Source organism: Phascolarctos cinereus, unplaced genomic scaffold (genome assembly GCF_003287225.1).
Source record: "Phascolarctos cinereus isolate Bilbo 61053 unplaced genomic scaffold, phaCin_HiC Scaffold_2;HRSCAF=192, whole genome shotgun sequence".
NCBI classification, from domain to species: domain Eukaryota; kingdom Metazoa; phylum Chordata; class Mammalia; order Diprotodontia; family Phascolarctidae; genus Phascolarctos; species Phascolarctos cinereus.
The window spans coordinates 181113443-181139938 of NW_027555625.1; the positions used below are offsets into that span (position 1 = coordinate 181113443).

At 36.2% G+C, this 26496-nt stretch overlaps 1 protein-coding gene across 1 annotated transcript in view; it reads left to right on the top strand.

Moving 5' to 3' along the window:
• The window catches only part of CSMD1 (CUB and Sushi multiple domains 1), a 1378384-nt gene that overhangs the window by 832027 nt on the left and 519861 nt on the right, over nt 1-26496 (top strand). Inside the window, exons 19-20 of the mRNA XM_078149151.1 lie at nt 6757-6945; nt 18920-19089. Of these exons, the coding sequence (XP_078005277.1) occupies nt 6757-6945; nt 18920-19089 (359 nt within the window). The remainder of the gene's footprint in view (nt 1-6756; nt 6946-18919; nt 19090-26496) is intronic.

The following is a 26496-nucleotide window of genomic DNA, read 5'->3' on the forward strand; positions in this document are numbered from 1 at the left end:
GTATGAGAAAAATAGCAATGTATTTACATATAACAGTAAATATAAAATATATGTCAAATAAATGGAAGTCGTTGGGTTTTTTATTGTTGTTGTTTTTTTTAGAGGGAGTCCAAGAGAAGGAGACTAAATAAAGTAACAATCATGACTGCTTGGAATTTAGAACTCAGTGCTATGCTGTAGTTATAACTAATTTCCTTATTCATGAAATGAGCTGGTTAGCCTATAAGCCTTGAAAATTCCTTCTAGATCTTATGTTCTACATACCTTGTGATAATTTAATTTGCATTCTCTGATATATTGCTTTGGAAATGTGTTCTTCAGTTGTCCTTTGTGCATGTTCTTTGTTATTTAACTAGATGGTAACAGAGAGCAAGGATCAAATCTTCTATCTCTTTCCTTATTTTATAACTAATAAAAGAAAACATCTTGGAGAAAAAAAATAACTTTGGTCTCTCAGGTGTAATAATAATGACAAATTAAAAACAGAGGAATAAATAAATAGCTAGCATTTATGTGGTACTTCAAGGTTTGCAAATTGTATTACAAATGTTATCTCATTTGATCTTCACAAAAACCCTGTGAGATTTTACAGATGAGGAACCTGAAGCATATAGAGGTTAAGTTTACCAGAGTTACACAATGTAGAGTTAATTTTTTTAAATCCTGTTTTCCCTGATTATGACAATGTTTAGCAGTGAATGATATAGTTATTTACTGATAGATTGTTGTGATTTTTTGGTTTCAGTTAATCAAATGTTGTAAAAGTCCCCTGTGCTTGGATGCAAAAGAAAAAAAAATTCCTCCATATGCTTTGGAAAACTTTGTAGTTGCATAGATACTCAGAGTGAACTATGAGAAAGCATAGGAAATGAAATCTTAAATGGAAATACAATTAGAAGAAAAGCCTTTTTAGCAATAATGTCCACAGTGTTTCCAACAACAGAACTCTGAATGCAAGTAGTAGACCACCAACAGTAAATTAAAGCATAATGACAGTATAATGAGTGATATTATACTCTGTTAGAGTTCTTTTTTCCAAACTGCTCGTTCACTTTTCACAATCTCAAATAGAATGCACTTTGTCAAAATGAGTAATTTTTATTGAAAATAATAATTTGGGCTTGCTAAGAGCCAGAACAGCTTTTGGGACATAGAAAGCCAACATGATAGATGTTAGAGAAAGTAGTAACAGCATGTGCTACCTGTGCAATTTTTTATAGGGCTGAGTTTGGTATCCTGTGACCCATGAGGTTTCAATATATCTCTGAGACTTAAAGTCTGAAATTTATAGTAGTTACCACCAGATGGTTGTGTTGGCTTAAAGTGAAGTGGTGACCCAGAGGCTCCTAATTTCTTTAGATATTTGAGAAATCAGGAAAGAAACCACTCATGCAGTCCTTTTTTGAATTTTGAAGGATTGTCATATGGAAGAGGGTTCAGATTTCTTCTGTTTTAGTTATAGAAGGCAGATGGTTAGATTTAGGTTTAACATAAGGGGAAAAAGAAAAAAAAACTTCGGAATTAAAACTATCAAAAATGGAATGGGCTGCCATAAAAATAAATAGTGGTTTTCAGGAAAAAGTGTTTTAGAGGACCACTGGCAGCAGAGTGCAGAGAGATGATCCCTATTCAGACACAAGCAGGACTAAATAGCCTCTTTGTCCCTTTAAGCTCTGAAATTCTGTAATAAAATTATTTCTGAGGTGACATCTAGCTTTAAATTCTATAACCCAATGAATCTGATTCTTTTAACTCTATGCTTAGTATTTTTAAATTTGAGTTCAGATGAGTGAGGCGATCTTGAGATGGAAAATATTTGCCATTTGTTTAATGATGGAATGTTCTTTTTTTCCTTACCTGTTCAATATTGGTTAAAAAAAAAACAGAGCTTTTGTTGCTTTTGTAAGACTCTTTATTATAACCATGGTATAGTATAAATGGTACCGTATTTGGAATCAGAAAAACAGAGCCCTAGTTTTTGCTTTGCACTTACAACTTATGGAACCCTTGGCAAATCATTAAAACTCTTTGGAGCTCAATTTCCTCAACCTTACATGGAGGAATTAAATTAGATCTTGTTGGTTTAGAGTTGTTCCAGCTCTAAATATCAAGGTCTTAGGACCCTGTATATGCATTACATTGTTTCTCAGAAACAACATGAGAATCAAGGTATTTTTATAACAATGATTTGGATTAATTGGGAAGAAGAAATCTGAATGATCAGGAAATAATTATTGATTATTTAATTTTTAAAGTATCTAAAAGTTATTTTAATAGTTAAGTCTACAAAATTTAACTATAAGTAGAACCACTTTATTAATTAATAGACACAAATTGTCAGAAGTAGTTTGCATACTGAATAGCTGGCCACAGAGGCAGGGTTCAAGTCACACTTCTAACATAAATGATCATTTTTAGGCAAATCACTTAATCTCTTAATGCCCCAAGAAATTATCCAGGGCTAAAAATTGTGGGACTAGAGCTTTAGAACTTGAGTTAGGAAGACCTGAGTTCAAATCCAGCCTCAAATACTTTCTAGCTATGTGACCCTGGACAAGTCACATAACTGCTAACTGCCTGAGCTTCCTCAACTGTAAAATGGGATCATAATAACATCGATTCCCTTCCCTTCCTCCAGAGAGGGTGTCTTCCTCAAAGAGATCATAGTCATTGTGACACAATGGAAAGAACACTGGTCTGGAATCTAAGGACCTGGGTTCAAATCCTAATTCTTATACTACCTGTTTGAGCCTGGTTCAGTCACAACCTCCCTGGGCCTTATTCTTTTTTTTTTTTTTGGCTAGGCAATGGGGTTAAGTGACTTGCCCAGGGTCACACAGCTAGTGAGTGTTATGTGTCAGAGGCCGAATTTGAACTCAGGTCCTCCTGACTCCAGGGCCATTGCGCTATCCACTGCGCCACCTAGCTGCCCCTAGCTTTATCTTTCTATAAAATGAGGGTGTTGGGCGACCTTCCAGCTCTAGATCTATGATCTGGAAAGCAGAGTCAAGTAAATGCAGACTATATGTAACATCAATTGTTTTCAAATATATGGACACCTTCTAGTTTGCATAGCTTGTCTGTCTAGGTTCTTGGTTATAATTCCTTCAACAGGTCTTATTTAGCATGCAGTTTTGTAAAGGGGGGAGGGAAAAACATTATGTGATTAAATAGCATCACAACAGTATGTTTGAATCCCAGCTATGATACTACCTTTGTGACTTTGGACGTACTGCTTAATGTCTTTTAGCCTTTAATTTCTTCATCGATTGAAAAATGTGATTGGGCAAGACTATACTAGTATAGCATGAGAGGATCATGTGTTTGAAGTTAGATATTCTCTAAAGTCCTTCTGGCTTTAGTTGTATTAGTCTATGGATTTCATCCCAGGCCTGCCAAGTGTTTTTATTTAGCAGAGTTTAAATTAATGAGGTTTTATTGATCTTTATGCAATTCTATGTCAATTGTTCAATTCCTTGTATAGTATAATACTTTATACTTGATACATTCTTATCAATTTTCACCAAAGAATAGTCAGCAGTTGTTGAATGCTACAGTTTGCTGAGTGTGTTAATAACAGAGCTTTTTTTTTTCTAAAAGACCCTGCCATCCTTAAGAGGTTTAAATCTATTTTGCAATATATAACACATTAAAAAGGAAGAGATAAAGTGGAGAGGGTAAAAGGAAAGCACGTTCATATTATACACACATACATACATGCTGTCACAAAAGTCTTAGAGAAGTTTTCAGTTTTAAATTGACCAAGACTTTTTGGATACACCTGTATAATATGTGTGTGTGTAAATATATCCAGTAGAATCTTCTTCATAACTCTGATGTTATACAACACTAATGCACACTTCATCCAGATAGATATTATATCAAATTTATTTTTTCTATATACATTTTTTCAGAGTACACAAATTGGATTAGAGTATATCTAAATTTATATAATTCTGAATGAATGAAAAAAAAATAATTGTTTAGTGTACACCAAACATTGTGATAAGCTCCAGAGATTCAGATACAAAAACAAAAGTTGTCTAAATTCTCTGAGGGCTCACATTCTAATGGGGGAGAAAACACATGAAGAAGAATGGTAGCTAAGAAGAGGTAATAAATAATAATAATAGTATTTATATAGTACCTACTACATGCCAGGTACTGCACTAAGTGCTTTACAAATATTATCTCGTTTAATCCTCATAACAGCTCTAAGAAGTAAGTGCTATTATTATCCCCATTTTACAGTTAAGGAAACAGAAATTGTATGACTTGCTTCAGCTTAAGTGGCTGATTCTGAATTTGGACTCAGGTGTCTCTGACTCCAGGTCCAGTGCTCTATCCACTGTGCCACTTAACTGTGTTTTGGAAAGTTACAACAAAGTAGATTGACACGCCTTTTTCCAATGGCAATGCCAATAATGATTTGATTATTGTTTTAGAATTGGAAAATAGTAGAGAATGGGAGTGAGAAGGGAAAGGTAGCTCGCTAGGAAAGGATCAGGTTGTAAAGAACAGCTGAGGGCTGCCTTGCCAAATACAATGGGCTCCTTTCTGAGGCATCCACATATGGGGTTTCCCTTGAGGTTGTAAATTATTTACATAAAAGGGTTAAGTCCTTCAGGCCATAGTCAAAGGTCCATGCAGCAAAATAGTTGGAGGAAAGAGGGCCCTCCAGTATAGGGAAGAACCATATTATAATGGGATTCTACTATGCTATCAATAAATAGTAGGTGGCATTTTATTAGGCTTTAAGATTTGCAAATGCTATCCCATTTGATATTCACAAGAATCCTGGGAGGTAGGAGCCAGTATAATCTCATTTTACAAATGGAGAAACTGAGGTTGAGAGAAGTTAAAATGACTTGCCCAAACTAATAAAGCTAATTAGTATCTGAGACAGAATTTGAACTCAGGTCTTCCTTATTCAAAGTCCAACAATCTATGCACTGTGTCACCCCATATATAAGTACTTAAAAATTGTGAAGTAAAAGTGAAGATCAGCATTATCTAAAAGATCATTGCTAAAGCTGGAGGGAACACTTGTTCAAAGAGTGGAGATTATAGTATATTCTCTGAGCTTTTTGTTAAGCTACTCACCTCCAAAGGTAATAAAACATAATTTGCTTTTCCCTAGAGATTCAAAGTCTAAGATACTTTATCTACCATGAGCCTGTGAGGTAGGTATTGGGGGTAAAAATACAGAAGAAAAAACTGAGGTTTAAGAGATTAATTGTCTATAGTCACATAAGGTAGTCAAATAATAATTCCATTATCATGCAATCATGTACTATCTCTTATAAGGGAATCCCATAGCCTCTCTTAAAAACGGGAGCTTTGAGCAGCTCTAAAAATAAAAACAAGGCCCCTAGTTACAAAGACAAGCAGTTATGATCCAAATCCCCTTTCCCCCATTTTGGGGAGTTTGAATAGCTGTCAGTTTCCCCTTGCATTCCACTCCTCCCTGAAAGCAAGAGTCAATATTTGTCTTGAACTTTAACCTACGATCTCAGTTCCAAACTCTGCCACATAAGTACGCTATTAAAAACCCATTCTGCTTCAACTCAGGTTGGTCACCTAACTCCAATCTAGGACCCCAGAGCTCTGTCTTCCCCTTCCCCTGGTTTCTCCCCTGCAGCATAAATGGGATCTAAGGGAGATTACTTCCTTTCCCTGTACTGAGACTTTATTATTTGGAATCTCTGGAGCCTGTATTAAGACACCTGTACCAAGATGTTGAATACTTCTTGAGACATACCTTTAGAAGGTAACTCTTTTACAGGTTGTCTGCTCATCATCACATCATGCTAAAATATGTTTTATACGTGAAAAATAGCAAAAAAAAAACCCTTTAAATGTTTTGGGGAAATGAAATGTATTTTCAAGATGCTTGGAGACTTTGCAGTAATGAAACTTGATTTATCTATGTGCTTCTTATGATACTGCATCGGACTAATTTTCCTTGACTGTCACAGGATTTAAAGTTGGAGACAGTGGAAACCATGTCTTTTGCCTCTTTTTGTACCCCCAGCACTTAGCACAGTACCTGGCACATAATAGGTACTTTATAAATGTTTATTAATTATCCAAATCCCTCATTTTTCATAAGGGGAAACATATGTGAAGTGAACCAGGTATTTTGATGGCAAATCCAGTGTTTTCACCATGTCAATCTTTTATAATTTTGAGAGCAGTTCTCAGAGGAACACAGGGCAGCATTGCTTGAATAAGTGTGAAACCCCTAAGGTAAAAACTCCTTTGATGTAGTCTTTCTTGGCTAGGTTTAGGGGAAGATAAGGGGCTTGGACTGGACTTCTGATTTCTTTGCAATAACAAAAAGGCTTCCCGAGAGGAAACTGAGGTTACCAAGGCATATCAGGAACTACAGAGAAATTTATAAGGTTTTAGGATAATTGCCTAGGGCATCAAGAGATTAAGTGACTTGCCCCAGAGTCCCACAGTTAATATACATTAGAAACCTGACTTGAACCCATATCATCCCTGCTTTGAAGCTTGCTTTCTTGCTGCCTCTCTGAACAAAACTTTGTTGTTTGTTTAAGAAAAAAAATCCCAATATTTCAGTCAAATCTCATGTTGAACAATAAACATAGGTATTATAGACTCAGTTCAAATAGATTTTATGGACTGAGTTCTGAAATTTTCTCTTTCTGAAAGTATTTAGGTATTTTTTCTGATTACTGTAAGTTTTTGCTCCCTTTTCCCATACATTTTCTACTTCTCTTCTTGAACCAGAATATGATTTGGAACCATGTGATGATCCAGGTGTTCCTGCTTTCAGCCGAAGAATTGGTTTTCACTTTGGAGTTGGGGATTCTCTGACCTTTTCGTGCTTCTCTGGATATCGTTTGGAAGGTGCAACTAAGCTTACCTGCCTGGGTGGGGGACGTCGTGTGTGGAGTGCACCTCTGCCAAGGTGTGTGGGTAGGTGGTCACATGATTTCATTTCATTCATCCAGTGGGGGGCAGGACATCAGGATAGTAAAATTCTAAGCAGGCCTCAGAGGGCTGTAATTGCTATCTCTGAATTTATAAAGATGAAAGAGAGAAGTCAGAAAGTAAAATGGCTTGTAAAATAATTTGTGAAAATAGAAAGACCAAAGCTAATAGATTCCTTAGGAAGAGTGAAAGTGAGTATTTGGAAGTGATGATGTTGAGGATGGGAGGGAAGCTGTTGGTCTCTTTTTAATTTAGTTCCTTGGTAGAGTAATAGCTACATATGCCCAAGTAGCAACATTAAGAGAGTTCGAAACAAGCTTAATTTCCATACTCAGCAATTTCAGATTACTTTAGTAGAACTAGGCATTATCATCAGATTCTTCCATAAAATGATTTCTTGCCTTTATGCAACAGAACTATTAAGAGTTGTGTTGTGTGATGGACAATGTGCAGAAGAGCTCTACGAGAGATTTGCCATGGTGTAATGGAAAGAACAGTGGATTTGAAGTTTTAAAGTTAGAAGACTGGGATTTGAGTTCTAGCCTAGCTATCTATTACCTATTGGACCTTAAACAAGTCCCTTCCTCACCCTGGATGTCAGTATCCCTATTTTTAAGATGAAGAAGCTGAACTACATGATCTCTAAGATCCCTGTTAGTCCTAAATTCTAAGATTTAAATGTTTCAAGACCTAAAGAACATAACCTGCCCATAGCCAGCCCATAATACATAGTTGCAAAGTGGTTCTCTGACTCTTTGATATTCTGAAAATATTTGCTTGTTATGTTTTAACTTTTGTGGAATTTGGGAGTTAAAGAAAAAAATTAACAATGAATAAAAGGAATACTAAAAGAAAAATGAAAAGATTCATGCTTTTTAAAAATCAGAACCATTATACTTCAGTACTTAAATGGATATACGATCTCATCCATTTGAACATTCCTTGCAATGACCCACATCATCTTCTTACCTTGGGTTCCTCTTGTCCATCTTTATCCACAAATCCTCCAGTGGGAGCCTAGCAACCTGAGAGCTATCCTATAATTCTCTTGACATCCTGTAGATACTGGTTAAGCAGACAAGCTGACCACTGGTTATCTATAGCTCTTTTGTGATGACTGGCCCACCTGTCTAATCACATATTTCTCTGATGACATAATTTATGTCACTTGTATCAATTCTTAGTTGGCAATGCTTGGTCTACTCATGCAGACCATATGCCTGTCCATTTACATTTGAGTAACCTGAAATTTTAATGATTTCAAAACTATGATAGTATTAAATGAATAACCACATTCCTTGATTTAAAAAAAGCCACATTTCCTAATTTAAAGAATTTCTTCTTTGTGCATTATACTGTAGGAGAAAGAGTACTATATTTAGAGCCAGAGGAGCTAGGTTCAAATCCCAACTCTGATGCCTCTTTCCTTGCTATGTTTCACTTCCATTAGCTATAAAATGAGATCAACTTAGCTAATCTCTTAGGTCCCTACCAACTCTAAATCTAATGACTTTGCACTTAAGTCTATGATCTAGTCTTCTCCCTATTTATAATATTCAAAAATATCTTAGAGACATTTGATTAGAAGCAAGATTTTCTAATCTATTCTTTTGACCTGCACAACTTTTTTCAAATAGGGGTAGTCATGCTTTTCCTGGTTCTTTTTGAACTATCGAAATTTTTATTGCTGGTTTTTTCAGGTTTCTTTCTACTTGGTTTTTAAGGAAGACAAATTTAAATTTATTTAAATTAGTGAAACACTACTATAATGCTATGGTTCCTTTTTGCATATTAGATTTTATAAGGGTTTACCAGGCTCTGTGACTAATTTTATAAAATATTCAAAGTTACAGCTGCAGACTTTTACTTATCCCATTACATTAAGAATTTCTCTCTAATGCATGGCATAGTTACAAATTATCCCTTGGCAATTGAAGCTGAATCTGATCTTGTGTTTTATAAGCAATTTGGGATAGTTTTATACCTTTCTTCCACCAGTATCCTCATCAGATACCTCCCTAAGCTAGGCATGGAGGGGATCCTAAGTTTTGTCAAAGTTTCTGCCAAACTATTGGAAGTCATACCAAACTAGAAAGGCTTTCGGCAAATGAACTTTGTCTTTTTCCAGGGAACAGACCACAGGAGTATAAAAAGGGTCATTTCCATGTTATTAGTGTTTGGGCCATAACAATTTGTGAGACTGCTACTATTACTTATATTACTTACTATTACAAGGGATTTTGCATCAGAGTTGGTGAAAAGTATACAGACATGAATGAAATTACGAATACTTACAAGAGGAACATATTTTATATTGTAGCTACTGTTTAAAAGTAAAAAGAAGCATTTTATGATTTAAATAATGCATCTGGGGCAGCCAGGTGACACAGTGGATAGAGCACCAACCCTGGTTTCAGGAGGACCTGAGTTCAAATGCGACCTCAGACACATAATACTTACTAGCTGTGTGACCCTAGGCAAGTCACTTAACCCCATTGCCTAAAAACCAAAAAATAAAAAAAAAATGCATCCTGTATGATAACTTTTCCAAATGCTGTACTTTTAGATTTTGTAATCATAGAGTTAGTTTTATAGAAATATGCTTTCAGATACATGAATAATCTAGAAAATGAATTAACTGTTTCTGTTGTTTTATTCCTATTTCATTGTAATTAATATGGCTCCATTACTGAACTTTAGGTGGTAATTTAATTTTGATACCTTATTAAAAGTAAAGTGTGCTCTTTAGTAAAGAATATTTGATTTATTTTAAATCACATTAAATTTGTTACTTTAAAAATACATCAAGAGGAATTATTGATAGAACTTTAAACACCACAAAACTTGAAATATTTCAAAATGATAAATAGTGGCTTGCAGATGGACTTTTTAGAATTCAGAAGGACCTTAGAAGTTAGCCAGTCCAACTTTACATTTTAAAAAGGAGGAAGTTGATGCCCAGAGAAGCTGAATAACTTGTCCAAGGTCACACTTTCTCGACTATTAATTTGAATTAAATTTATTTACATTTTTCTTACCTACATTCTAGGGGGTATAAAGTAAAAATAAAATTCTAGATTTAGGATCCTGATCAACTGTTACTTTAATTATAAATTACTTAACCTCTTGAGCTCCAGTTTCTTTATCAATAACATGAGAGTGTTAAATTAATATCAGTAAACTCTTAGGTCCCTTCAAGCTCTAACATTTTGTGCACTATGATTTTGGAAGGTATTTATTCCAATTCCAAAAGCAAATATTTATTTCTTGACATGTGCAATGATATTTTTTGTTCAGAATAATTTCATGAAATGAAGTTCAACTTACTGGATCTTGAACATTTAAAATATTTGTAAATTTCTGAGGACTTTCTGCTCTTTGGACTCATAGTCCTTGGCTTACTTACAGTAGGTATTCAATAATGAATGAATGAATCTTGAATGATCATTTCCAAAAATCTTAGAATTTCAGGATTTAAATGAATTCAGAAACCATCCTAGTATAACTCGTATCTGAGCTTTTTGGTATATTGAACCTGCTACAGAATTCTGCCGTTATCTTTTATTCACTTTAAGACCTCTAGTGAAGGGAATAATGCTCATTGCCAAGTTATTCTATCCTACTTTTTAAAGCTTTATCAGGAACTTTTCCCTTATGTAGCAGCCTATCTGTGGCTGTTGCAGTCTGAGAGGTTGAGACCCCTCAAAGACTGGAGTACAGGACGGGTCATCTGGAATGAATTCACAGACTCAAGCATTCTTTAAGTCAAGGTGGCAAAGATTTATTGCTATGCTTTTCAGCAGGCAAGCATTCTTAAGGAAGCTGCAAAAGACTGAGAATGGAGCTAGGGTTTATATGGAAAAGGGCATGGGAAAGGAATGCCAGGAATCTCGATTAGGTAATCCTATGGATGGGAAAGTACAGGGAGTACACCAAATAGGGAGGGAGATAACAGAGGTATGGATCTTGGGAGTCTGACAGGAGGAAGAGCCCTTGGCCAGCCAAGGACAAAACTCCTTGGGCTGGGCAAGGTACCCCCTGTCTCTCTGTCTTGATGAGAGAATGCTCTGCAACAAGGGAAAGCTTTCTCACAAGGCAGGGAGTTACTAAGGAATTGGGAGGCTTCCAGAGACGTGATCTGAGGGCTGGGGCTTGAGCAGCCCAGCACTCTCTCACCCAGCTTTGTGTACCTGCACCAGGGAGAGATATAAGGGTCTTGCTGGGGCCCATGCATGAGTAATTGCTAGGCACAGTGTCCTTGGGCTGAGGAGTGATTGCCAGAGACAGTGTTTCTGAGACTGGAGAGAAATTGGGGTCAAAGTACAAGTACAAGCACCCAAGCACCCCATCGTGGCCACTTGCCCAACTAGGAACTCATACTTACAGGTTGGTGGCCCCAGAAGGCAGCTGACTACTTTTCTTCTGAAGTAATCCTCAGAAATCATAAGTTGTAGTACTACTGCTTAGAGCCCCTACTGGTGTGCTTACCATGAACAATTAAGTCAGCAAATGGTATTTCTTGTTTGTCTTTTGTTTTCAAAGAGGACCATGACATCAGAAGGTGATGCCATGACTTGCAAGTGAATTGCATTTAAGTGAGTGAGGGCTGTGCAAAGTCACCGGCCTCACTTTCTCCTCCAGAGCCATTTGGGTCCAGTGGCAAGATATTGATCAGGACCATTGAGGATGGCCCTGGATGCAGTGGGAAACCTCGGCCTTTTTAAGTTGAGGTCTTTTTTTGAGTTCTAACTTTGACTGAGGTAACATCCATTCAGTGATTAAAGCCAGGTAAGAAATCAGGCAGTGAATGTCCTCTGTTACCTAGTAAAAAAAAAAAATGGAGAGGGGGGAAGACCCTCAGGGTTTCTGAACAAACAGAAATGAATACTATTTACATTCACTATGAGCCATCTGGACCCAAACAGTGACCACTGAGTGGGGCTTGGGCTGGGACCTATTATTGGCCAACCAATGAGAGCCAGAGTGAATTAAGTTTAAGGCATGGTAGGAAGGAAGGGCGGGGCAGAAAAAGGAAGGAAGGAAGGAAGGAAGGAAGGAAGGAAGGAAGGAAGGAAGGAAGGAAGGAAGGAAGGAAGGAAGGAAGGAAGGAAGGAAGGAAGGAAGGAAGGAAGGAAGGAAGAAGAAGGAAGGAAGGACAAAAGGAAAAAACAAGCTGTGTTGCCTAGCTGGAACTGGCCAGTTGGGTCCCCAGTGGGGCAACTCAGATCACACAGTTAATAAGTGGATGATTATGGATTTAAACTCAGGTCTTCCTGATTCCAAGCTCAGAACTCTATATACTGTGCTACCTAGCTGCCTCTGAATGGAAGAGAGGGCAGCCAATTTTCCCCTGCTTGGCTGTCAGGACTAACTTTAAGTATTCCTATCTCCTATATCCACTAAGATTTGGTTTAGCAATCTCTGAGACATTAGTACTTCTGGTTCTGTAGCCAATTAAAAGATGTTGTTATCATATACTACAAGCCCCCTAACTGTGTATGACCAGAAACCAGCTTCCCCCAAGTTTCCATGTGGTTTCTTTGACTGAAATCAAGTAGGGAACTTCTATCTATGCTCCAAGGACTTGCCTACCATAGGCCAGTCCATTCCATTATAGTTTTATCAAGCCTAAATTAGCCTCTTAACAACTTCTATCCAGTGCTCCTAGGTCTGCCCTTTTCAGTGAAGTAGTCTAAATCTAATGCCTCATTATTATCACAGCCCTTCAAAAACTTGAAAATGACTATTAGGTTATCCATAAGTTTATTTTCTCATCTAAATAGCTCCAATTTCTTTACTTGAGCCTTATGTGATATAGTCTTCCCTTCCTGGTTGCCATCCTCAGGGAAAATTTGTTATGCTTCCTATAATATAGCACCTAAAGTGACCATGCTCTAGGTATGATACAATAACAGAGTACCACAGAAGTCATGCTTAATTTTGGACACTTAAAATAGTAATAAAGTGTGTTTGCTCTGTTGATATGTTTGTTTGAAGAATCCTAACTACTTCCATTTGAGCTGCCCAATAAATTATAGTGGCTACATTGTCCTCCCCATAGTGATTTGGTACTTAGTAAAAATATCAACTTCTGAGTTGTTTGTTTTTATTAAGAATCAGTTTCCATATAGTTGGTGGGATATCCATTTCATTTACATCTATAGTCCTTTAAAAATATTACTTTGGTAATCATGAGCTGACTGAAAGGTACTAATACCTTTGAATATTTGAAAGACAAATATGTAAAATACTTCTATTTCTTTGCCCTTGAGCTGTTATAAATACTTATCCTGCTGACCTACGAGCTCCTAATATAAACAAGTGTATTCTCTAGTTTTATTAAGAGAACTTATTGTAAAGAAAAGGCATCATAAAGATGCTTTGTTAAAAAATGGCCCAACTGTTAACAAGTATGCTGTTATTATTAATTATTCATAGAGTGTACTTGGTATCACACAGGGCAAAAAAAAGACACATTTCTTTCCCTGGGGTTTTACAATCTATGTTATACTAATAAGCAATTTGTACATAAAAACCCAGCTCAGTGATTTAAAGCTTCTAGTAATATGTCTGGATGGATAGATAGATAGATAGATAGATAGATAGATAGATAGATAGATAGATAGAGAAATCTTTGCTGAGATTGGAGAATATTTTACAGCAATGAAAGGCTGCCTAGAAGAAACAAAAATTAAGAGCACATTGGTGTCAAAAAATGCAATTTGGAAAAAAGACAGAAAAAGAGAAAGCAAGGAGTATTGGGATGGTGGTATATTTAAGAAGGCAAGTCAATCAAAGTTTGTTTATGTAGAGAAAAGAAGCTGGGCAGGAGTAGGGGAACATGCTTCTAATCCAAAGTTCTAACGTTGTTCCCTCATTTGTGAAATGGGGTTATCAATACTTGTACTGCCTTTCTCAGAAGATTGTTGTGAAGAAGGCACACTATAAACTTTAAGGTGCTACATAAATGTGAATTTCCCAAACTGGGAAGAGAATGATAGGAACTCCATGAATTGTGAGAGCAGAAAGAACAGAAAAATTAGCAGTAGAGGAATAGGATTTGCCCTGATGTTGAGTTCTCTGGGCCCAAATTCTTACTTAAGTGAGGAAATAGGACTAAATGTCATCTAAAACCACTTCCTCTAGCACGAATCTTTTGGTCCTACAGGATTTGATCAATAAAAGAATGAGAAATCAATCAGCAAGCATTTATTAAACACCTACTATGTACCAAGGATTATCCCTGCCCTCGAGGAGCTTATGCTCTATCAGTAGAGAGAACACATACATAAATAAACACAAATACATTTAACAATAATTATTATAACAATATCTAGAATTCACATAGCACTTTAAGATTTGCAAAGTGCTTTACATGTTATCTCATTTGATCCTCAAAACAACCCTGTGAGGTAGGTGTTAAATTCTCCATGGTATAGAAGCCGAGGCCAAGGTATAGAAGTTGAAAGATTTACCTAAGGTCAAAAGCTAGTAAGTGTCAGAGGCAGGATTTGAACTCAGGTTTTCCCGACTCCCAGTCTGGGACCCTGTGTTTTGTGTCACATAACTGACTAGATGTGTACATATGTGTACATGAATATACATATATACACATATACTTATATACACATATATATATGCATATATATAAAGACATATGTATGTCTTTATAAGTATTAATATATACACATATGGAAGATCAGGATTTGTTTTTTAATTTAGAATGTTGTTTTAGACAGCTTTGAAGGAAACACAAGGGATTGAATCTAAGGGACAATAGTGAAAATGAAGTGCATTCCAGATATAGAACACGGGCAGTATAGAAGCAGAGATGAGACAAGCAGTGTTACATATAAGGAATAATAGAACAAGAGAACCAAGACAAGCATCCTCCTTAATATCTGATTCCATCCTTTCAAAACTTCAGCCATTTCCCCAAAAAAGTTATTCCCAGGATCCAGAGCTCCTATCTTTTAGAAGGGAAGACATCCTCCTTCCTACTGAGTGAACATTCCTCCACCCAAAAGAAGTTTACATACATAACAGCAGGAGTGATCGTCTTCATTCTCCTTTACTGTTACCCTGTAGCTTGGGCAGGCAGGGGATGTGAAGCACCAGCTGGGTTTTAAGGCCTTAATTATGAGTGAAGAAGCTGGAGCTCCAAACCTGAGAAGAAAATTGTTTTGGATTTAACAAGGGAATCTGTTCATCACTTCTTGGCCCCAGGTCTCTGGAATCCAACCATAAAGCACTCTCTTTCTCCACCTAGCCAGCAAGTTTTAGGGACAATCAGGTAATGCTTATGAAAGCAAGATGTGTTTCAGGGTTTAGAGAACTCTTTTTTCCCTTTCGCTGTCCCACCCTCACAGATGATTGATGTATTATTTAGTGTGTTTGACTTGAATGGCTCTACAGACACAACGGTATGTAGCTCAGGGGGAGAAGTGGCCATGATATAATCATGATATTTAATTACATATGCCAACCTGACATACATTTAGCCATTATAGCTTTCAAAGAGGCCCTTATAATAAACACTGATATTTATGGGAAGGTAACTTAATGAGCAGGAAGTCTTTTTATCTGCTAAACAAACAAACAACAACAAACATCAAGTCATAGAAAGTTCAGTAAAACAGTTCTCTCAACTATACCATGAAAGTGCAGGATGGTGGAAAAAGTCCCTTCTTTGGATTTGCTAGGAAATGTTTAACAACTTGCTGAGGGTGGTGGTGGGGAGTGCCCATAACACACTTTTAAGTTTAATCTGTATTACCAACATTTTCACCATCATTTTTTTTAAATCTAGACAATCAACAACAAAAATAAATCAGGTTCTGATTCGTAGTATTTGCTGATTTTTGAAATGTAAAAACACGGAAAATTTAACCATCAATTCTCCCAAGACCCGAAGGCTGGTTTCAGCAGATCCCTGCATGTGTAGTCTTGGGCAAACCATTTACAGAAGATCAGGACTTCTAAAACTCGAAGCTGCAAAGGTTTTGAGATCATCTAATCCAGGGGTCAGCAACTAAAAATGTAAAAAATCATTCTTAGCTTTCTGGAAACAGATGGTGGGTTGTATTTGGCTTGGAGGCTATGGTTTGCTTACCTCTAATCTAGTCCAACTACATATTTGCAGATGAGGAAATTTTGGTGCAGGAAATGGAAGTGATTTGTGTGCAGGTTTACACAGATAAGAAGTAGTTGAGCCAGGACCTGAAACCGAGGCTTTCTCACTCCTTTCTGTGCCATAATTTACAATTAGAATAGATAATATATAATGACTCTTCTTCCTTTACCATGTTATGGTTTATGGCTGGTTCATTTTTTTATCTGATCTATAAAACTCCTAATATCAGATGAAAAGTGAATTGTTGTATGTTCAATTTAAATTAAGATTAACTGAAAATTCTTTAAAAATATTTTCCCTTAATTTTATAAACTTTCAACCAATTGACAGAGCTCCACTATTTATTCTTGCTACATAGCCTAAGGGGATAAACTGCTGTGTCCTTTTAGATGCAAGTTTTGCTTTCATTTATTAGGAGTTTTAAAGAATAAACACAGTTGCTTAAGAAAAAAAGAAATCAGATCCCACAAGGTCCATATATTATGTACCATTTCCTAAACAGATAACAAATTCCTTATTGCCTTTGCAGAAAAACACTATAAGAAATCAAAATGAACAGAATAATGTAAAATAATTATAATAAAATTCAAATTATTGTCTTTTACATTCAACAATGTTGTTCCAGACAGCAGTCTTATTCTGTGTATGTCCAGCTGAACCATTGAGTGAATAACCTAGAATCCTTGCCACACTATGTTAGAACAATGCTGTCATTTGTAACTAGGGCTAGTGTTGGCAAGGCCTCTCTGCCACTTTTTTGTATGCCTAGTGGTCTGGCTGGACCAGCTTTGTTCAAATAATCTCTACCTTGCTTCTAATTATTAAGCAACAAATAAAATCAGGTCATAGAGTGTATTTAGGCAGTAAAAATATAGTGAAGTGTTTAATTATTTTCTCAGGATGGCTTTTTCTTGGAGTACTACTAGTTGAAAATTATCTGAAAATTCAAGAATATAATATAATCAGCACTGTGCTACTTAGTGGAAAAGAAATATAAATTAACTTAATTATTAGGCTCCCCCAGTGACCCTGTTTTCCAATCAGGAAGTTCAAGTTAGCAACCATTTATTAAGGGTCTGTGAAGTGTGTGTAATAAGTGCAGAGAGAGTCCACCTCAGGGTCAAGAAGATCTTGATTCAAGCCTAGCTTAAAAACATACTGGCTTTGTGATCCTGGGCAAGTCAATTAACCTCTTGGTATCTCAGGCACCTCTCTAAAACTGTAAAGTATAGAGATTGGCAGAGAGTGTTTCTTCACCTGAAATTTCCTAAACCAATTCAAATATGGTTCTTATACACACATACATACATACATATATAGGTTTTTGTATGTATATGTATGTATATACATATATGTGTGTGTGCATGCATATATATGTATATACATATAAGTGTATATGAGTGTGTATATGCACACATGTATGTATGTGTGTATTTCTACAAGGATTATGCTTTCCTTGGTAAAATAGAAATGAAAACTTTTTCTTTCTGAATCTCACACTTGAATTTTTAAAATGATGTCATCATACTTCATTTCTTATGGCAAATTTTCTCCATGTTCCCAATTCCATCAGAATGACTCATCTTGATAGCATTTTGAGCAAAACTTCCACTTCTATCTTTTATCAAAAAACAAATAGTAGTGGTAGTGGGGGACATAGAGAGAAGTAAGAAGTAGCACATAGTTCAGAGGTAGAAGGGACCTGAGAGATCATCTTGTCCATCCTCTTCATTTTACAGATGAAGAGACTGAGGCCCAGAAAGTAAGAAAAAAAAGGAAACTGAGACCCAGTAATTCACTTACTAAACTGTAAGAGAATTGGAATCCAATCTCAAACTCTCTAACTCCAAATCCAGTGTTCTTTCCATTATGCAAAGGGGAATTATTATATTTAAAAGTTAACTGCCAACAAAAATACTCAGTCAGGTGTGAGTTGAGTGAGATAACCCCTGAGATCTCTTTCAGCATTCTATTTTCTATTTTTAAAAAATACTACAAATATGATCAGAGAAACATAGAATAAATTTGAGGTAATCTAATCTAACTTCCTCTATTTATAGATGGAGAAACTAAGGTCTAAAAGGAGTGACTTTCTAAGGTTACAAATGAAATTGTAGAGCTGTTCATTTTCTCTTTAACTAAAGGCTGTTTAATAGACCCTGAGAGCTATTTAAACATTTTCTTTTTTTCCTCATGGAGAGGGAAGAGAGCAAAGTGCTTACTGCCATTCAGTCCCCAAAATACAATGTAAATAAATTCTCTGCTGTAACATTTTATAGTCAGAGGGTGAGGATACATCTGAGGCCAGGACCAGAACATAGCAAAAAATATGGGGGAAAAAAAATCTTTTCTCTTCAGGAGACTTTTAGAATATCAGAGGCCAAAGGGTCTTTAGAGATCATTTAGTCCAAATCCCAGATTTTGTAGAAGAGGGAACTGAGACAAAAAGTTCTTATGTAACTTAGCCAAGGTCAACACATGTTCAGTTTCAAAACCAGGTCTAGAACTCAGGTCTGGTGTGCCTGCTATTGTACTCTTTTCTTTACACCATGATCCCTCCTAGGAATCAGGGAAAGGAAGGGATAAAGAGAGACAAAAGCTTAGAAATTGTAAGAACTTAGGAGATTATCTGAGCTTAAATTAATATTTAAACTAGTATTATAGTCACCAGGGCTTTGATGATCCATAGTACAGTAATGGGTTTATTAATTTAGAAATGCAGTGATAGAGCAGAGGGTGACCATAAATTTGGAATAGTTATTTTATTATGTATCAAAATGGCTAATTCTTCCTTTGAATTCGTTTTTAATGTCCCATTTTCTTTAGCTGAATGTGGAGCAAGTGTTACTGGAAATGAAGGAACATTACTGTCTCCAAATTTTCCATCGAACTATGACAACAACCATGAGTGCATCTATAAAATTGAAACTGAAGCTGGAAAGGGAATTCATCTTAGAGCCCGAAGCTTTCAGCTCCATGAAGGAGATGTGCTCAAGGTAAATGGAAATTTTATTCAAAGTCTTATCTTCTTTCTTTTAAGTATTTAATAGTATCTAGTTCTTTTTTAAAAAAGCTATTGCATTCCCTCTCAAAAGCTTTATCCAATAGAAAATCTAGGTGTCCTAAACCACTTCTGTTTATATTCTGGATAAATAAGGCTTTGACTCTTAAAAGGGTGCTACATATTTCCTCTTTCTTTTCTTATATGGTTCCAGGCCTTCCTGTTTATTCTCACAGCCACTCAATGTTCACATATTAAATGGGCATTTTCTAAGAGCTCCATTTCCATCGGAAGTAATTCAACTTTGTAACCTTTCTCACCCTAACCTACCTTTCCGTGGTTCTTTCTTTGCTTTCCAGTCTAATCTCATACTACCCCCCTAATTTGCATATCCTAGACTTCAATCAAACTGTTAATTAATCATCCTTCAAATATATCCCTGCTTTTCCCCTTTCCATTTTCTGATTGTTCCCTTTCTTTGCAATATCATTCTCCCTTGACCTCATCATTTCTTCCTTTTGATAATTAGCCCATCTGTAAGACTCAGAACAAATGGCATATATTTATGAAAGCTTCCTGTGACCCAATAGCTAGAAGCCCATTCTCCCTCATTTGATTTCATAATGCCTTAGACTCCTCATATGTATTCATAGTATTTCTAACTTAGGAAATATACATACATACACACACACACACACACACACACACACACACACACACACATACACATATATATATACCCCACACTATATACTAAGCTCTTTAAAAAGTACATTATATCTTATATGTCTTTGTTATCCCTCTGGTGCATTATATATAGTTGATACTTAAAAGAATTTTTTGAAATAATGGGGGGAAAAGTATCTCTGATCTGGTGAGATTTTAAGCTTTAAGCTCTAGGAAATGGTAGACTATGTAAGGCATCACAACAATGACAAGTTGCCAAAAAAAAGAAAAAAAGATGGAAAAAACAATAATGTCCACATTGGCTATCCATTTCTAAATGACTTGTAATGGAATTTTCCAGTGGAATTCTTGATCCTATTAGAAATCAAAATCTATTTATGGACTAAAATATAATCCTTCCTTCCAGTGGTGTACTTAACAACTTTTGTTGTTCCATTTCACAATTTCAGAAGACAAATTTATTCCTGCATCAATCAGAATTATTCTAATATTCTTTCCAAATCTCATGCTGGCAATACCAAGGACTTAATTAAGAGGTTATTTTCATGCCCTAAACCATCACAGTTTCCACTATCCTGGAGTTGAAAGACTCATGCTAAGTATCTCTTGCCTGAATTCTTTGATAAGTATCTATTCTCTGAATTCTTTGATAACCTCAAATTTGGAAGTCAATAAGAATTCAGAGCAAAATTTTAAGTAACTATTATCTGAATGCCAGAGCCAGGTGAGCGATTATAGGTGCCAAGAACAAAAGAGGGATAATTATTAGTGGGGAATAACAAAAAGACGGAACCTCTTTATGGGTGACTGCATATGGTTTTAACCTATTGATGTTTAATAAATGTCCCACACACACACACACACATACAAAAAAATCCCCCAAAACAACAACAACCCACATATAGCTATTAGGAAGCTGTCTATAAACTAAAATGTCTACATGATTATCATAATCATTTTCTTTTGGAAATGCTGCCAAGCTTTTATCTCTGTTTAGTCCATATAATTTTCCTATAGTCCAGTGAAGTCTCTTGCAAATAAAACTGTTGATTTTTTTATATTTCACTAACTTATTCAGAAAACACATTTTAAAAAACTCTAATCAGAGTATTAGAAGTGAATAAGTAAAGTACACAATAAAGTCCAATAGCAGGCACCTTCCATCCCATGGTGTCTTTCACAAACTGTGCAGTAATTGCCTTGCAGAAGGAAGTCAAGAAGCTTCAAGTCTTCCTTGTTGCTCCCATTGTGACCTTCGAACTGTTCACCCAGGGCTTTGTTGAAAAAAAGGAAAACATCTCAGTAGTCCTTTGATGTGTTATGGGGATTCAGAAGTGTAGGCTGATCTCTCCTACGTTTGCCTCATGCTACATGCACTTTAACTTTTGAGTATTCATAGCTCTACTTTGTAATCATCATTGTGATTGTGGCTCCCAAGTCATTGCACTTATATCCCCAGTTACTATTCTTTATGATAAGCACCCTTTAGTTGCATCTCTGTTCTTATCATACCACATAAATCTGAGGGGAATTTCCCCATAGATCAAAATTACCTGGCTGCTTCAGTCCCTTCAGTTCTGCCAAAGGGAAGAGGGTGTACAGTGGGGCACCATTTCTCTTTTCTTTTTATTCATCTTCTCATGAAGAGTTGGACACAACTGAAACAACTGAACAATAACAGAAAGTGCATAGACTTTGAAGGAAGATATGGTTTGGCTTAATGTAAAAGAAAAGTTTGTATAAATTAGAGTTGTCTAAAAATGGCACTGACCACCTCACAAAATAGGAAGCATCCTGAATGCGTAAGTAGAGGCTGAATTTGATATTATATTATTACATGACAGGATAGGATAGGATGTTGATATGTATTATATTATGTTATAATTTTTAAAAATCATGCCTTGAAACTAGGCTATATCTCTAAGGCCCCTTCCAAAACTAAAATTCTGTCATTTCAAGTGATGGTGCCTCATGAGCTTTTTCAAAATCACCAGAGTGTGCAAACCATCAGGAAACAGTTAGATGTTTCTATGGTACCTTATGAATTTATAATTACCTAGGGGCTTTTTTGTTCGTTTTCTTATTTGAACCAGACCTGTGATTTTATTGGTAGGGAACTCCTAATGAGGAAACTATCTCTACCAAAGTGTAGTCTTAAAAAGTTTCCTGGGGCACTGAGAGTTTAGATGACTTACTTACGATCACACAGCCAAAGCATGTTGAAAGTCAACCTTTTTCTTGTCTCTGGAGACCAGTTCTCTATCTACTATGTCAACTCAAACTACTAGGTACAATTCTAACCTGCAAACTTAGGTCTGGGGAGGCAGTTTATTATTGTAAGAAGAGGGATTTAGAGTCAGAGAACATGGGTTTGAATCCCAGTTACCTAAGTGATTTTGAGTAAATTGCTTCCTGTTTCCACACCTGAATTCCTTCAACTGTAAAATGAGGGTGTTGAAATAAATAATACCTAAGAGAAATTATTTAGAGAGCCCATCCAGTGAAAAATGCACTGACTGAAATAAGAGGATGTAAATTCAAATCTTGCTTCTAATGCTTACTACTGCTGTGACTTGATGAAAATCATTCCATTTTCCTCGGCCTTGTGGTCCTCATCTCTAAAATGAAGGGTTGTCTTTTTTTTTTTTTTTAATCTCTGTGGTCCTTTCTAGCTCCAGATTAGTTGCTAAATTTCACTGGCGCCTGAGGGTAGAGCCAGCTACTTAGGGAAGTTCAGGTGTACACGTATAGGGTCAGTTATCTGGATAGACAATTGGGCTAATTAGGACATGTGTATGAGCTAACTCTTGACTGCCAGTGCCTAATCACCACTCCCTGGTGATTTTAAGTATTGATTCGTAGCACAGCCTCTGGCACCAGGCTGTGATCACCCAAGAATCTTTACACCGTGTTACCATATTAAGGTTATAAAGATTGAGAACCTGGATCAGTCTGCAAGTTCAGAAGGACTTGGGGAATAAGGATGAATATTTCTGGCTATCTGTCTCTCCAGGAATTTTCATCAACTTCATAATGGATGCCCATAGGAAAACCCTTTTCTCTTTCATGATTTATATTTAGATTCCTCAGGCAGCTTCAGGCTTTTGGAGCCTAACTAGAACAAAATATGAAAACATATTTCTAATAATACTGGGCAGTTTACCAGCTCTTGGTGAGTAGCAAGAAGTACCTAAAGGGATTTGACTCAGTGTCATTTCATGCACACAAACATTAATCCATATGTACTCAAATTGAATGAAATAAAATAAACTCACATAAAATACGTGTTGCTAAATGTGTTGCTGAGTTTCATTCTTGGGGGAAGAAGAGAAGTATGTCTGTTTATGGAGAATGATAAGTGAATTTTATTTTTAAATGGAGAGGGAAGGGAGAAGAAAAAAAAAAAAGAAACATAATCAAGGTGTTGAAGGAAGTTCAAAGTAGAACAGGAAAGGTACCCTGGATCTAGAAAAGGCTCCTGGGGACTTTGACATGATTATGCCTGTTTGGAAGAAGGAACACTTCATCCTTTCTTGCTGAGAAAAGCTGTTTGCTCTCTAATTGCAATGGTCTCTCGATAGAGTGCCACACATTTTGTTTCCTAGCTCTAGAGAAGTCTTCTCTTCTCCTTCGGCTCCTTGTCAATAAAAGAGGCAAATTGATGGATAACCAGCTTCTACTTGGCACTGTCCCTTTGCCAGTTGTGGGCAAAAAAAATACTAAGTTTTGCCAAGATGTAAACAGACATATTCTGGCAACAAAGATGCTTGCTAGTTTTAGCAGAGAAGTGCAAAGCAGGGCATATAGCCCTGTCCAGATGCCTAAAGGAGCTTGGCATTAAAACTATCAGGATCTGAATTTCAGTCTCATCTTTCTTTTTGAGGATTCTGGGTTTTATGTTAGGCTGAATTGGGGGTCCCGAGTGTCTTTTTTTCAAATGCAATGAGGGTCTCAGTTAATCAGGGAAAATTGGTACTTTGTTTATTATATTTAAAGATGTGCTTAAAATCATTGTATGCTTTCATTGAAGTATGAAAGTGCTTTTAAGTTATTTTACCCCTAGACCAATTTTCCAAAAATTTCCCAAACTCTTAACTATATTCGTCACATCATAGGCAGATGAAATGCCAGGTATATAGTAAGCACTTAATAAATGTTTATTGATTTGACTTATTCACTCCTCCCACTTTGTCTCATCTTTCTCCTTTCTGTCAACCTCTTTCTCCTTTTCTTCCTCCATTCTTTTTTGCCCTTATTTATTTATTGAGGGTTTTTCTTTTTGATAAGGTGAGGGAGAATCTATGTCTATGTATCTATGATTTAATTGGCTTGTAGAAAACTCCCTGCAGATGGATAACTCTAGAAAATTTTCTGGATTGCTTAGAGAGGTTTGACTTGACTCCCATCACAAAGCTAGTGTAGGTCAGAAGCAAAGGGACAGAATTTGAACCAAAGTGTTCCTGACTTTGGGACAGCGGGGTGGCACGGTGGATAGAGTGCTAGGCCTGGAGTCAGGAAGACCTGAGTTCAAATGCAGCGTCAGATACTTACTAGCTGTGTGATCCTGGACAAGTCACTTGCTGACCTCAGTTTCTCATCTGTAAAACAAGCTGGAGAAGGAAATGGCAAACTGCTTCAATGTCTTTGCCAAGAAAACCCAAAAGGTGGTCACAAAGAGTCCAACACAACTGAAATGAATGAACAACAGTTTCCTGACTTCAAGCTAAGTTTTCTATAGAGTACAATAATATTTCTCTCCTCTTCCCCATCATCAGTTTATCAGTGTCATTTGAATATGTGGTTAGGATTGAAAAAGTAGAATTCAACCACACTAAGAAACTCTTAAGAACAGTTTGAGAATGATGTCCAAATTTTACTTCCTTCAAAATGTATCTAGTCCAGAAGTTGCTGATTCAGAATCACTCATTTTAGGTCCCTCTATTATAATAACTTGCATTATATCTAAATGGTTGGCCCAAGTGTCATCTGGCATAATAAAGTCAATTTGCTTTTGAGATGAAAGAAAACATAGTCTTTTCACAGAGCCATTTTCTTTTGCCTTATTTTTGTCAGATCTGTCTCTTTTCATGCCCTCCATCATATAGTTGAACATAGTCACAACGATTCTTCAGTATGATGAGCCAACCACAAAGAATACAGTGAGCCATAAAAAAAAAACCCTGTTTTATTTTTATAAGTAGTTCCATCATGAATCAATGTTGTATAGAACATTTTAGGAAAAATAAAAGCTATGATGTTAGAAAAGTTTTGTATGTCTGGGAATGGGAATCTGGCTAATTTAAATCTTATAATAGATACACAAATTCCACAGGGCACTATTTGTGGACATCATTGACTTTAACATTTTACTCAGGAGGACGACAAATTTAGATTTTGAAAAATCCAAATCAATACTAATTTCACTACCACAGAACCAGCACAATGTACATAGTCAAAAGCATGTTCCCCTTCTGTAGCCAAAACATTTTAGAAGCAAAATAGCAAATGTTCTTTATTTTAACCTATATTCATCTTTTTCAGGAGACTTTCTACAAAACATAAAGTTGAGTACAGTTTATTTTAGAGACAAAAGTGCGCCTCTCCTTAACCTACTATACAATGGTCTATTTCTTTTATTTGGAGACCAAGTTATGTCAGGCTCAGAATCTAGGAAATGTGACAGGCTGGGTTCAGTACTTGATTGTGCTTTGAAAACATTCAGACAGAAGGAATGAAGCAGAGTTGTTGGGAGTTTTTTTGTTCCTTTTTGTTTTGTTTCGTTTTTTCTTGTTCCTCAATGGTGGTTTCAAAGAAGAAACCCAAGACTGAGTTGTCACAAGCCTTCTCCATCTTTCTTTTATATAGCAGAGGGGGGTTGGAGGGAAAAGCATAGGTTTGAATGGGGGATGGGGACTAGAGGGGAAAAAAGAATAAAATGAAAAAGATTCAGAGAAAAAGCAATCACAAGAACATAGAGTCAGAACTAGAAAGCCCTTGGCTGTAATCTAGTTATCTCTTCATTTTATAGGTGAGGGAACCAAGGCCCAGACACTCATACAAGGTCACAGAAGTAACAAATTAGGGGTGGGTTTAGAAACAAGGTCTTTGATTCCCCATCCAATGTCCTTTCCATTGAAGCACACAGCTTTGATAGAATTTTAGATTGTAGATCTATGGAAAAATAATAATTTATCACTTTCATTCCACTCAGATTTACATAAACCACAAATATGTTGAATGCAAAATGACCTCCTGTCTTAGGCTGTTAAGAGATTGTGTTTGCTTTCCAATGTAATAACAAATCTATAACACTAACAAAAATGTTATTTAATGACTTCAGTACTTCAGTGTAATTCAATGATATGGGTACTCCTTCAAAAATGCAAATCACAACTTAACCCAGATCAACTATGTATGGCCTGATCCTGTTAATCATGTCCCTTAATAAATTCACTTGAATTGCATAGAGAGCAATGGAGTAATGGAGATAATGTATGTAAAATGCTTTGTAAACTTTAAAATGGCCATGTATGTAGATATCTGTGTGTGTGTGTGTGTGTTTAGTTATTGTTATCTCCTGTTCATTCTGTGACTGGTCCCTCTTTTTTTTTTCAGCCTTTCATTTTTTTGTTAAGATAGTATAAAGCATTTACTGAATAGTTCCTCATTGTAATTTAGTAGAGACTGAAAAGTGTTTGTTTTGAAGAAAATTTGA